At 36.8% G+C, this 13,453-nt stretch overlaps 3 protein-coding genes across 3 annotated transcripts in view; 2 read left to right on the top strand and 1 right to left on the bottom strand.

Annotated features, from left to right (window-relative positions):
* The window catches only part of LOC124541398 (leucine-rich repeat serine/threonine-protein kinase 1), a 69,111-nt gene extending 64,181 nt beyond the window's left edge, over positions 1-4,930 (bottom strand). The window contains exons 1-3 of the mRNA XM_047119251.1: positions 4,603-4,930; positions 3,135-3,326; positions 2,444-2,609 (exon numbers count right to left, since the gene is read on the bottom strand). Of these exons, the coding sequence (XP_046975207.1) occupies positions 2,444-2,609; positions 3,135-3,326; positions 4,603-4,653 (409 nt within the window). The 5' untranslated portion in view covers positions 4,654-4,930. The remainder of the gene's footprint in view (positions 1-2,443; positions 2,610-3,134; positions 3,327-4,602) is intronic.
* On the top strand, positions 4,596-6,868 carry LOC124541397. The gene is made up of 3 exons (XM_047119250.1): positions 4,596-4,734; positions 5,380-6,030; positions 6,336-6,868. The coding sequence occupies exons 2-3, from the start codon at positions 5,541-5,543 to the stop codon at positions 6,833-6,835; spliced, it is 990 nt and encodes a 329-aa protein (XP_046975206.1). The 5' UTR covers positions 4,596-4,734; positions 5,380-5,540; the 3' UTR covers positions 6,836-6,868.
* A 417-nt stretch (positions 6,869-7,285) lies between these two features.
* LOC124541401 overlaps positions 7,286-13,453 on the top strand; it is a 67,387-nt gene continuing 61,219 nt past the window's right edge. The window contains exons 1-10 of the mRNA XM_047119252.1: positions 7,286-7,487; positions 7,973-8,059; positions 8,593-8,725; positions 8,837-8,956; positions 9,505-9,681; positions 9,918-10,013; positions 10,137-10,235; positions 10,964-11,064; positions 11,626-11,712; positions 12,411-12,479. Coding sequence (XP_046975208.1) covers positions 7,402-7,487; positions 7,973-8,059; positions 8,593-8,725; positions 8,837-8,956; positions 9,505-9,681; positions 9,918-10,013; positions 10,137-10,235; positions 10,964-11,064; positions 11,626-11,712; positions 12,411-12,479 — 1,055 coding nt within the window. The 5' untranslated portion in view covers positions 7,286-7,401. The remainder of the gene's footprint in view (positions 7,488-7,972; positions 8,060-8,592; positions 8,726-8,836; positions 8,957-9,504; positions 9,682-9,917; positions 10,014-10,136; positions 10,236-10,963; positions 11,065-11,625; positions 11,713-12,410; positions 12,480-13,453) is intronic.

The following is a 13,453-nucleotide window of genomic DNA, read 5'->3' as shown; positions in this document are numbered from 1 at the left end:
AGTACAAAAAGAGCCTTCAAGGAGCTCTCCACACACAAAACATGGATTCATAAGCTAGAACAAAACTCAGTAGAAACCAACTCAAGGAAAGATGTTCTAAAACACGCAACTAACTTCTATAAGGAACTATACCGGAAAAGAAATAAAAATGATATCGAGATAGAAGCCAACAATTCTAACGAAAATAATAAATCGTACATAGAACCAATCAAAGACATAGAAGTGTACGAACATATCAAGAAGTTAAAGGATGAGAAGAGTCCCGGTCCAGATGGAATATACAACGAAGTTCTCAAATCAGCTGCACCCATTTTAATCGACCATCTAACAAGATTATTTAACATGATAATGGATACTGAAACCGTACCAAAACAATGGCGCACATCTGACATAATTCTAATTTTTAAAAAAGGAAATCCCTCTGACGTGGGAAATTATAGACCCATAAGTCTACTTTCGAGCATGTACAAGCTGTTCTCATCTATACTTTTAACGAGAATAACAGGAACTATCGATAAAATGCAACCAACAGAGCAAGCTGGGTTCAGATCAGGCTTCAGCACAATGGACCACATACAGACGCTAGAACAAATAATAGAAAAACACCAAGAATTTAATAGACCCCTGTATGTGGCCTTCATAGACTACAGCAAAGCTTTTGATAGCATTAGCCACTACTCAATTTGGAATGCATTACAATGCTCAGATGTGCACCAAAAATACATCAACATCTTAAAAAATATCTATACAAATAGCACAAGTAGAATAAAACTAGAAACTAGAGGTGACGTAATAAAAATAGAAAGAGGTGTCAGACAGGGAGATCCTTTATCGCCGAAACTCTTTATTGCGGTACTCGAAACCATATTTCGAAAGTTAGACTGGTCAAACAAAGGGGTGCTAGTAAACGGAAAATATCTAAACCACCTAAGATTCGCTGATGACATAGCTATAATTGCCGAAACTCCAAGGGACATTGAAGAAATGATGAGGACACTGGATCATGAAAGCTCAAAAATTGGTTTAGAAATGAACTTAAATAAAACAAAGATAATGACTAACAGTTATGAGCGACCTATCATAATAAAAGGAGACTACATAGAATATGTCCAAGACTATATATATCTGGGTAAACAAGTATCATTCAACAGGACTAGCAACGAAGAAGAAATAACAAGGAGAATTAATGTTACATGGAAAAAATTTTGGTCTCAGAAAGAAATTCTAAGAGGTCATTATGGATTGCATTTAAAAAAAATCGTATTTGATACTTGCCTCTTGCCATGCTTATTATATGGATGCGAAACATGGGTATTCACAAACAAAGCAAAGCAGAAAATCAAATCCACCCAAACAGCAATGGAAAGGAGTATGTTGAAAATCAGAAAAATACATAAAGTGAGGAACGAAACTATCAGACAAAAAACCAAAATCAACGATGCTCTGAAACATGCACTCACACTTAAGTGGAAGTGGGCTGGACATATCTCACGATATACTGACAAAAGATGGACTATTGAAACCACAAGATGGAACGGCCCTGGGGGAAAGAGAAGTGTTGGTAGACCAAGAAAACGGTGGGCTGATGATATCACCAATGTGACAGGGAGCGACTGGCTAACAGTAAGCAAGGACAGAGAGACGTGGAAAAAACTGGAGGAGGCCTTTACCCAAAAAGGGGTCCATATTTCACACAATGGAGACTAACCACACTAACAATAAATTAAGAAAACTTACTAACAAACTACTAATTTCATTTGAAATGTTATATTGAAATATGGAATAAATGGCTTTATTATTATTATATTATTATTATTATTATGTTCAATCAGTAAGTTATGAATTGTTTCGTATTTATATCGGTAACTTTTAAAATATTAAATAGTAACATTATTATAATTTGACTATATCTCAGTATTTGTTAACTTGCTGAAAACTGTGGCCACCTCTCATGTGGAGGCCCCCTCTCATGTGGAGGCCCCAGGGCAGTTGCCCCGGTTGCCCTCCCCTAAATACGGCCCTTTGCCAAGGTGCTCAAGACGAGGGACTCCCACAAGTCTGTTCGATTCAAAATTCAGTATCCTCACTTCTTGTTACTCTTCCGACAAAGTTGACTGACTTGGATATTCTGAATTATAGAGTTCATTGCAGACGCGTCATACTGAATTGGAAGCCGGTGTGCCTAAACGCCGCTGACTGTTTCCGTAATATCAGAGAGAACGCTTAACGCATGTCAACAGTCAGAAGCTCGACCTATTCCGCATCCTTGCTCCTTTACTCGTCTTAGCCACGGAGGCTCTTCAGGCAGATGTTCAGGCTCGCCGGCGCCGCAATTAATAATCAATGTGCAGACCGTCCGTCCTTAACTTTGGTGTATATTTATATAACATGTTTTTACGTTATGTTTTAGAAGCATGTGTGTCTGTACATTGCGCTGACTCACCCTTCGCCTCCCGCAGCGCCAGCGCGGCGTGGCGGTGGCGCCCCCGCTCAGCGAGCGCGAGCGCCGTGTCCCCGCTGGCCGTCAGCGCGCCGAGGTCGGCGCCGGCGCTCAGCAGCGCTTTGACATTCTCGACGTGGCCGCGCTCGGCGGCGGTGTGCAGCGCCGTCTGGGGCAATCATTACACTTGCAATACGAATCGAGCTGCGATCGGGTCAAATTAATCGTTTTTATCATAATCACAGTTTTGCGAGTGTCTTTCGAAATACCACTGAGTACTAGATTGTATCAATGATAAAAAGCATGGACTTAGTGTCTGTTCAGTTTTAGGCAGGCTACATATGAATTTAATTATACTTTATTGGCATACTCTGTAGTTAAAATGGTGGGAGAGTAACTACTGAGCTGTGATAGCTTCAAATTCGAGATGCTTTTATGAGCCTACTGGAGTAAAGAATTTTTCTACTTTTTTTATGTTAGGCGATTTATTTGTATGGAGCGAGCGAGCGAAGCGAAGTATTTGTATGGAGTCCATCACAACGCTTAAAACGGATCAATTTACAAAATATATCCAGATTCAACTGGACCACGTCACGGACATCAGTCCTCAAAGCATTAACTAACTGAGCGTTTTTGGATATTCCAAAAGTTGAGCCTTAACAGTGAAGTGTCATTAGTAACTTCGCTCACGAACCATGCCCCCGGTGTCGTGGTCGGAGCGCGCGTCGACGTGGGCGCCGGCCGCGCACAGCGCGGGCAGGCAGCGGCTGCGCTCGGCCAGCGCGGCGGCGTGCAGCGCGCTGCGCAAGTGCGCGTCGCGCGCGTCCACCTCCGCGCCGCCCGCCAACAGCTCCTGCAGCAGCTCCAGGTTGTCCCACAGCGCGGCCTTGAGGACCACAATATGATGACTTGTAACCACAGCTTTCCATATCGTATTAAAAAGTTTTTGGGCAAAGATATTTGCATGTATATAATAGCATGTTGAAGATATAATAAATTTATAATGTAACAATTATTAAAAACAAATTTAAGGCAAAATCTTATAACTCATTAAAACACTTGTGGATAAAAAATCCCTAGAATTAGGCTCAAATTAAGCGTGGGTTCCATCACAAGAGTGTCTAAACAAGATTTGTCAAGAAAATAATAATATTGTAAATCTAATTTTTAAAGTAACTATGTGAAATTCATGCCTCTTCTCCCTGAAGGCTTTTGAAACTGTGGTAGTGTTTAAAAATTGTCAATTTCAAAGTGCTCTATTGTAAAATTGACAAGGACAATATACATTTGATTTGGTATGTAGTAATATATAGAATTACAGTAATTTATTAAGATTCAAATCCACAGATTTCAAGTTTTTACAAGAAATTATAGATTTTTGTAAAATTATAACAACATTAACGGCTCGGCTCAGTGCAGTCTTAAGAACTACGAGTCTGACTTGAATATTTTTTTTTGCAGTGGGTCCTTTGTTATATTATTATATTATATACACCTTATATCTATCTCTACAATCAAAAACTGGAGCGATCACACAAAAGATGTGACTGTGTTACAGTGTATGAAACAGGAATGCATATTTCAACTCTGCTTTCGAGATCAACTATAATTAATATACAATAAATCATTAAATATTATTAACATTGAAGCATTAATTATATACAAATTGAGTTTTCACACAAAAGATTGGAATTGCAATGTAATGAGGAATTGCTGCTGGCATTCTATGCAGTAATGATTTATTCAGAAACTATTTTCAATTTTAAGTACATGATACATGTTTTGTTTAGTTCAATAAACAGAAAAAAAATTAAAATCATAAATGGGTTTTAAACATGTTTTTAAAAAATTACATTTTGATTTTTTTATAAATATTACAGATTATATGTATATAAAAAGATAAGATAGATTTTACCTTAATTCGTATCATAAGATAATATTAAAATAACTAATCTATGAAAACAAAATAAGATACACATATAAAGTCTAATTAAACTGTATAGGTACAGTTTAATATAAATATATTTATTTATAAATACGATGTAATCACGCAATTCCATATTATTGCAAAACACACTCGGCCTCACACGTAAATATGTTACAATTACGACATTCTATCGCGATGAAAATTTATATTTCTAGTCGCGAAAACAAGCGCCTACCTGATGCAGGAGCCGGCCTTGGAAGTGTTCCTCGTCTGGCGACAGATCCATTGTAATACTTTAACACAATTTCACTCAATTTACTTGCATTTCCGCACCAAACAATCGCTCAAGCGTTACAAATTCATTGCGGTAAGCCAAATTCATTTTATCTTTGGAATATTCAATGGAGCCGACATTGAAACGGAAGATAGTCTAACATTTGTGTGTTTTAATTAAATATAAACTTTTAGAATGTTCTTTAAACGTAGAAATGAGAGAAAATTTCACATATTTTGGATATATTGATTTTAAATGATCGTCATTTAGAAATGACAGCTTACAGATGATTATGTTTGGATACTTGCACTTGCATCTTTGCAGATTATGAACGACAGTTATGTTAATCATATATTTCAATCTTATAAACTACACTTTTATATGAAAAAGTTTAATATTATTATTTTTTTCGACGCTATGTACGTGTATATAAGTTTTAAAGTAACTATTTATATGTAATAAAATTTTATTATATTTGATAACTACATTGTCATACACAAATGAAACTACCTTCAACATAACTTTGATATAATACAATGTGTTATACAATATATTTGTTTATATAAAGTAAGGGAAAATAAGTACAGTGTCCAAAATGTGGCGAAGTACGAAAGAAGAATGGGAGAGGCGAAAGACTTACTTGATACGAAGTTTATTTGAGGATTTACCTAGTAAGCTCTATTATAATATTCCCATTACTATAGTAATCAGTTAAAGTATTCTTTTTTTTAATTTTAGCATTGTCCCCTATAAATGAAAGCCAAGAGCCAACATCACAATCGCCAATCGATGAGATTTACAGACCAGAGAGTCCCTTGCCAGATCTGATAATAGAAAAAGAGCCTCGAAAATATGTACAAGACGAAACTGAAGAATTCTATAAGAAATTAGCGAAAGAAATGAGACGGCTTTATAAAAGAGACTTCCTAAACATGGACTACGATACAAGCAGTTGTGATAGTACAGGCTTTGAAAGAGGAGACGATATACAACAAGGTACATCTGACAGCGAAAGTAGAACTTTAGAGCTCGATAAATCAATTCGAGAAGCTACATTGGATGAAGGGGAATATTCTAAAATAACCAGCGATGAAAAAAATCAGGGGTTGACTAGATCGACGAGCTTTTACACGGAGAGTACTGAATCAGAAGAGTGTATCGAACATGAAGAAATATTGACACAAGCTGATGTCCACACCGCTGTTGTCAAAATGTCGAAACGATCGTTGCGTAGAAGGTATTCAAGCAAGGAATGGGATAACAGCAGCCGAGGCTACTTGGCAACACAAACGGATGTATCCTCTTCCACGGGAAGCAAACTAAGCTACACAGGACCACATGAAACGGAAGCTGGTCAAGAAGTGATGGAGGAACTTGTAAAAACTACAGGTCAATGTTTTTTAATGATACATCGAGATATTTTCAATTTGCTGCTCGGAGCATGGATATTCGCAGTGTAAACACTCGTGTCTCAGATAGAATGTAAAGCCACAGTGCTGCGCTTTCATTATCTTCTTCAGTTGATATACATTTATTAAAATAATTGTAATAAACTTGCTAATATTATCGATACGCTAAACTAAACGGCTCAAAAACGAAAACTAGAAAACAAATTGTATTGTTGTAATTGTGAATCTAATATTCAAAGCGACTACGGCAATTAAAAAAACTAATGATTTTATAAAATGTTACAGAAGCAAGTCCAAGGCAAGCCAGTAGCAGTCCACGACATGATAAAAATGACGAGTGTACACCAGAACTAGTAAGGCGGCGTCAAACAATATATTCTGAATATTCTTTATCGCACCACGAAATCCCCATTTGTGGAAGTAACGATAGCAACGTTAACGAGAGTTTTGGAATCGATATTGCACACGCGATCGCTTCAGGCAGTGAAATGGAAATAGCCAATTCTTCACTGTCTGATTTCAATATGTATTGTACGGTAACATCTACACCGAAATCATTAAAGAAAATCAGCAGTCCTCGGTCAAGGATAATTAAAAGATACAGAAAGCGTTTAGTTTCGTACTCAACTTCTTCAATTGGAAGTAAAGATGCAAAGCGCCAGGCAGCACTCCAAACGTCGTTTTCTGACGATGAACCGGCTTGGAAAGACCTCTGGAAAAACTTTTTTGTAGGCTTACCCGTCGTTTATAATATTTGCTCTTGTAACAATCATGTTTGTTCGTAAAGAATAATATTTCGATTGACTGATTTATTACTAATTTATATATTCTACTCAATGTAGACATTTTTTGTTTTTTTTTTTTGTTATAAAATATACTATTTCGCATTCGCGAAATTTTTTTTATTTATTCTTAATATATTTAATTTAATAAAGCACCCAAAGACAGATTCTTAAAGAAACAGTGGTGAATTACTTCGCCATAAGTCATTGAAAATCTTGAGATTAGCTTATTTCATTCGATTTAAATTTTCTATAAATGAAAACTTTACGTTAATTAAATATTAAAAAAAAAAACCTCACTATATAATAGAACACTAGATATACTTGAATTACAACGACGAGTTTATGCCAGGTAAGATTATATTAACTAACATTATGCATATTATAATAATTAAACTTTTACCTGTTAATAGTAAATTTTAATTTTTTAACGCAAAGTGTAAACGACAGTCGACATGTCAATTGTCAGGTTGCTGGCATAACGTCATAACATGAGCGTTAGAGGTTAGAAGCGTAACAATTCTCAGACAGTATTCGTAAATACTAAAATAAAATTTATAAAATAAACGATGGCACCTTCTGAAGGTAATTTGAAGGATTTAGATGAGAAAACTTCAGACATTGTTGTAAAATTTGTCTCTGATGTAAGGAATGGGTAAGTGGACTCAATTTGAACTAATAATCCGATTGTACTTGTTGCTCTCATAAGAATTATTACGGATATTAAATTTAAGTTACTATTTTAAATTACAAACTTAACAAAATGTGGCATCTAACTAATGCATATTAGTTGCAGATTGCATTCTGACACTGTTATAGCAATGATGGTCTCGTTAGTAATTTGGTTTGTTTGTAATGATCTTATTGAGTTTTTCCATCAAGAAAGTCTTAGTAGCAGTCTGAATGAGACGTGAGCTGTTTAAACACTCCCAAATCTTGAAAAAAATGTAAACTTGTACACTTGAACCATTTGTTCGGCTCATATTGTCCTATGGTGTTATACAATTGAAGAAATATAATAATGACTTTACTTCTGGTAGTTGACTGATCTTTGAGAATACCGCCACAAATGAAAACAATCAAGACAAAATAAGTTTTATTTGTATCATATTTAATTCACATAACCTTTCCTTTTTACAGAAAAATTCAGGGATCTAAGAACATTGCAGTGGCAACGGTTGATGTGCTGGAGCAGATCATCAGTGAGTCTGAAAGCACAAATGCACTGTAAGAGTTTAGACATTAATTATTTATAAGAGTAGAAAGATAGTTACCTGAGTCCAATATCTGAGAGTCAGTTTATTTTTATAAACAAATACATGGTGTATTTGTATTTAAAAATAAATTGACTCAACTGAAACTGACTTTCCCAAGATTGGACAAAAGACTGGCACAAAAGTCATAATATCTAAGGAAGGGTTAATATTCATACTGTGTCAATGTTTATGGTATACATAACCTGCGTATAACCTGCTACTGAAAATACATTTCATTCTAAAGATATTCTTGAAATACCTACAAGTAATTTAGTTGTTATTATTTACCACAACTTTTACATTATAGGGACATGCTTATGAAACACAGAAAAGATTTATTAAACTATGTATTATATTAAGGTGTAAACATTTTGACATCATATAACACAACTGACAGATGTTGGAAAAGCTCCAATGAATGCCTGTGTCTATTTTTCAAAGGGAATACTTAATATCAGAAAACCCAAGCATTATATCCACGCTACAAAATGCTATCTCTTCCAGGTCATTGTGCAATTTAGTTCGTGCAGTAGGTCGGAACATAGTGCAGGCGCTGCCGACAGAGCTGGCGGCCGGCAACATGGTGCGCCGCGTGCTGCGGGCCATACGAGACGAGCAGCGCGCGCATGCTAACCAGGTGGAAACTAACTCTGGGATATGTGTAACAACTGGCTCCCAGTGGACCAACTTAGTAGTGGGATTGTACTGTGGAACATATCTATATTACCTTATTGGTGTCGTATTCCAGAGTGTGGAAGGCGCGGGTGACTCCCTGCAGCGCCTGGTGCTGGCTGCGCCGAGCCGGCGCGCGACGCTCGGGCCCGCCGCCAGGGACTTGAAGGAGCCCATTAGGGATCACATCGCTGAGGTTTGTATATAACAAAAATGTTAATTATGTCTATTGCATATATTTAAGATTAAGATTTTTATATTTAATTTAAATTAAATCAATTCTTTATATAATTTACGAATCTATTACATATATATGTCTGATTGACTGATTTAAATAACTGTAGATTTTTTAAAATAAAACTATTGCATCTTTGGTATACATTTTACAATTGTGAGCTGAGATGGCTCAGTGGTTAGAACGCGTGCATCTTAACCGATGATTGCGGGTTCAAATCCAGGCAAGCACCACTATATATATGTGCTTAATTGTGTTTACAATTCATCTCATGCTCGGCGGTGAAGGAAAACATCGTGAGGAAACCTGCATGTGCCTAATTTCATCGAAATTCTGCCACATGTGCATTCCACCAACCCGCATTGGAACAGCGCGGTGGAATACGTTCCAAACCCTGTCCTTAATGGAAGAGGAGGCCTTATTTCAGCAGTGGGAAATTTACAGGCTGTTACTTTACTATACTTTACTTACAATTATTGTAACTGATTGGTGCATTGTGCGCGTTGCAGCTGCGCGGCGAGCTGGACGCGAGCGCGCCGGCGCTGAGCGCGCAGGCGCGCGAGCACGTGCACGCGGGCGAGCTGCTGCTCACGTACGGCGCCAGCGCGCTCGTCGAGCGCTTCCTGCGCGCCTCCACCACCAAGCGCTTCCGCCTGCTGCTCGCCGAGGGGCCCGACGTCGCCGAGGTGCACACGCTGACCCCCCGTCCCATTGTGCCATCTACGATCTCACGTCTCCGGTACCGGTGACGGTGCTGGGCCACAGACCGCACCAGTTGGTGAAAACTAATAAGCGGGTGTGCCAAACGACAACCTAGAGCTGATATTTTTTCTGAATAAAAAACGGTCTCAGTTGGATAAATAAAAACTTTTTCAATATTATCTGTATAAATAGCATTAACTGACTATGTCTGTCGGATCAGAGCCACGCGATGGCGGCGCGGCTGTCGGCGGCGGGCGTGTCGGTGACGGTGGTGGGCGGCGCGGCCGTCGGCGCGCTCATGCCGCGCGTCAACAAGGTGAGCCGCCGACCACGCTGTGTCACTGTCACAGTTCACTTGCTCTCAAAAATATTAGGACCCACATTGCTAGACAATATATTTATACATTTATATGTACATTCGATATTATGGTGTTCGCAGGTGGTGGTGGGCGCTGCGGGCGCGCTGGCAGGCGGTGCGGCGCTAGTTGCAGCCGGCACCCTCGCCGTCACCGCCGCCGCCGCGCACCACTCCGTCACCGTCAGTATACCACAAACTCTCGCGTTACTAACAACACACTACTAGAAATTACTTTATTAATTATAACCAACAATCACAGAAATTTTATAAATATTTCTTTATATATAAATATATAAGGGAAAAAGAAAATGGGGCACTTGATGGTAACCATTGCCCGTAAATATGGGAACTATAAGTAATATTAACTATCCCTTAAAAAACGAATTCTCTTTAACCATGAGAACCGAGATGTTATTTATAACTGAACAGTTTTTATTCGGATATCCGACCATAACCATAGCTAGTTCTGGAATGATATACCCGAGCTAAACCACGATAATGATATTTATTTATTTAGGGACAACCAACAGAAATTACAACATTAGTAATTGCATAAAATATGTTCTTAGACTAAGAATTAATTGCTATAAATATGATTAACTTACAAGAGACATCAAAATTATTAATTACTAGCGGTCGCCCGCTTTTTTTGGCATCATACGCAAAAAATCAACTTTTTTGGTAGATTTTTTCCTTTTTTGTCCGAAAAACCCACAATATCTTACGGAACCCTATTTTTTTTTTCAAAATAAAATTTAGCCTATGTTATGCGGGATTAATTTAGCTTTCGAATCTCGAATCGAAAATCGGTCCAGTAGTTTTTGAGCCTATTCATTACATCCAAACAAACAAAGTTTTCCTCTTTATAATATTAGTGTAGAAGTATAAAGCTGTCGTCCGCGTGGCAGGTGATCGTGCTGTCGCCGCTGTACCTGCTGTCGGCGCTGCACGCGTGCGGCGGACAGCTGTTCGAGGCGCTGGCGCCGCCGCACCGCGCGCTGCCCTACTCGTCAGTACCTCAGCACCCACCGCGTACTCCCAGGAGCTCCTATTGTTACTATAAAATAGTTATCCGTGAACAATTTCTATGAGGTTGACTCACGAGACTGGTCCTAGCTCACTGGGACCCTGAATCTGTCTTACGTTTACTTGTTGTATGTTGAATTAGCTATTTCTATACCAATATATGTTTAACTGTTCATTTATAAATATGAGACAACATCACATACATTACTCTGATCCCAATGTAAGTAGCTGAAGCACTTGTGTTATGGAAATCAGAAGTAACGACGGTACCACAAACACCCGGACCCAAGACAACATAGAAAACTAATGGTAATCTACATCGACTCGGCCGGGAATCGAACCCGGGACCTCAGAGTGGCCTACCCATGAAAACCGGTGTACACACCACTCGACCATGGAGGTCGTCAACTACTACTAGTAAAGGTACTAGTAGTAAATTTTGAAAAGAGTCCGACCATCGTACAATTAAATACTTTGGGACTGAAATTAAGCTCCAAACCCTCCTAACTTTCCTCCATTGCTTATTTTGTGCTGTTTGTTGCAGAGGCTTGGAGAGCGCGTACGTGCGCGTGGAAGCGCCGCTGTACGATGTGGTGCCACCCGACCACATCACACTGTTCATTACCAATCTGTGAGTTTTTTAACATTCTGTTTATTTCTCGAGTATTACTTGAGTACATATAATAGAATTTCAATATAACAATAGGCTATTTGTTAATCCGAAAAATAAAGTTTCAACTTTTGTAATCAGTATTATTATGATTTTAAAAATGTTTATTTATCAACGAAAGTTGAAAATAGTAATTGTTTTATTCGAAATTATATTATCATTATTTTTAAATGTTTGTCACGTGACACATAACACTCCGTATTGGGCGCATTTATAACGACGTCACTTGCTTGTTAACCTCGTTTTCCTTCTGTGTGTGGACTAAATGTATCACATATTATAATACGGGCAAGTGACGTCACCGACCCGATTGCAGTACCATATTGTCTAAGTAGCGTTTTCGTCCGGTTTTAAATGGTCCGGTTTTTATAATTCGATATTTTTCGGCAAATATGTACTAACCACTAGAAATAAAAATGAACTTTTACTTGGTTCCTTAACCTCTACTAAATAATATAAAATGGATTTTAAAAACCCCTCAAATAGCCAATTGTATAGATTTGTAATTTTTTTTAAATTAAATCTTATCCCTTAACATAAAAAATCAAACTACCTTAAAGTCCTTACATGAATATTATATGTGTCTAACATCAGCTGCCATTTTTTTGTTTATTTATATTTACTCCCTGAATATAAAGAATGTTTAATTATATTTCCAGCGGAGGCAGTTCTCCTTCCTACATCTACCGCCTGCTGTCAGAGCTGTATGACCCAAACGACTATCAATTGTAAAATTGTTCAGTATATGTATATATTTGTCTCTAATAAAATGTTCATGAGAAATTGTATTTTTTTCTAAATTATATGATCGGACGATTAAATATTACTTCTGTTGTTTTTTTTTTTCTTTTTCCAAATTCGAATATCTGAATGGTTAAATGTAATTTTTAAATAAGACATTTCGAAAGCTTATATCTCAGGTCAAAATGAAAAAATTAAATTATCTGTATTTAAATGGCGATATATCTACTCATATATTTAATTAAAACAAAATAATCTTCTACATATAAAAGTTTTATCTTTTTTGTCATTGGTAAAATTGGCAATAAACTTTCGATAGATTAGAGTAAAAACAAAATAATAAAAGAAAAATACGTATTTGGAAATCAAGCAGAGTATTAATTATATTACATTCTCACAAGAAATTTTCGGTTTTGTCTAGCGTAAAATAATGAGAGAAATTTAAAAATAAAATACTTTAACAATTATAATTATAAAATACTTCAATAAGTACGTACATAATTCATTAAATAAATAAATTTTTTTATCACATATATGTTTTTTTTTTTAATAAAATCAAGTCTAATTAAATGTTAAGTATTGTCCCTGAGCTTTAAAATAATTTCTTGTCGTATTATACGCCAAACACCAGAACAGTTGCGACACAAATATGAATACCATTAGTTTGGTATTTCGAGGCTATATCTACAAGTTTAAATTAGGACAAGACTTGCTTACTGTGATAATTTGTTTTTAAAGCATATAAATTGATTCGATCAACTCGATAGTGAATATTTTATTATATAAATTAGAATCAGTTAAAATATTAACTTTCAACTTTGAATTCAGGAAGTTTTTTAAGAACAAGAGTGCTGGCAACCCTGAGCTACAATAAAAAGCACGTAAAATATTAGGTGTATTTAATCTAATCGGTAATATTAAAAATAAAAAAATATTAAAAACACAGGTAAAAATAATAAAT

The sequence above is a fragment of the Vanessa cardui genome, chromosome 28 (assembly GCF_905220365.1).
Source record: "Vanessa cardui chromosome 28, ilVanCard2.1, whole genome shotgun sequence".
NCBI classification, from domain to species: domain Eukaryota; kingdom Metazoa; phylum Arthropoda; class Insecta; order Lepidoptera; family Nymphalidae; genus Vanessa; species Vanessa cardui.
This window is presented reverse-complemented; position numbering and strand designations above follow the sequence as displayed.

Coding starts and splice junctions, on each gene's coding strand:
- LOC124541397 (XM_047119250.1), top strand. CDS start 5,541: ATGAGACGGCTTTATAAAAGAGACTTCCTAAACATGGACTACGATACA. Junction 6,031..6,335: donor GGAACTTGTAAAAACTACAG/GTCAATGTTTTT, acceptor AAAATGTTACAG/AAGCAAGTCCAAGGCAAGCC.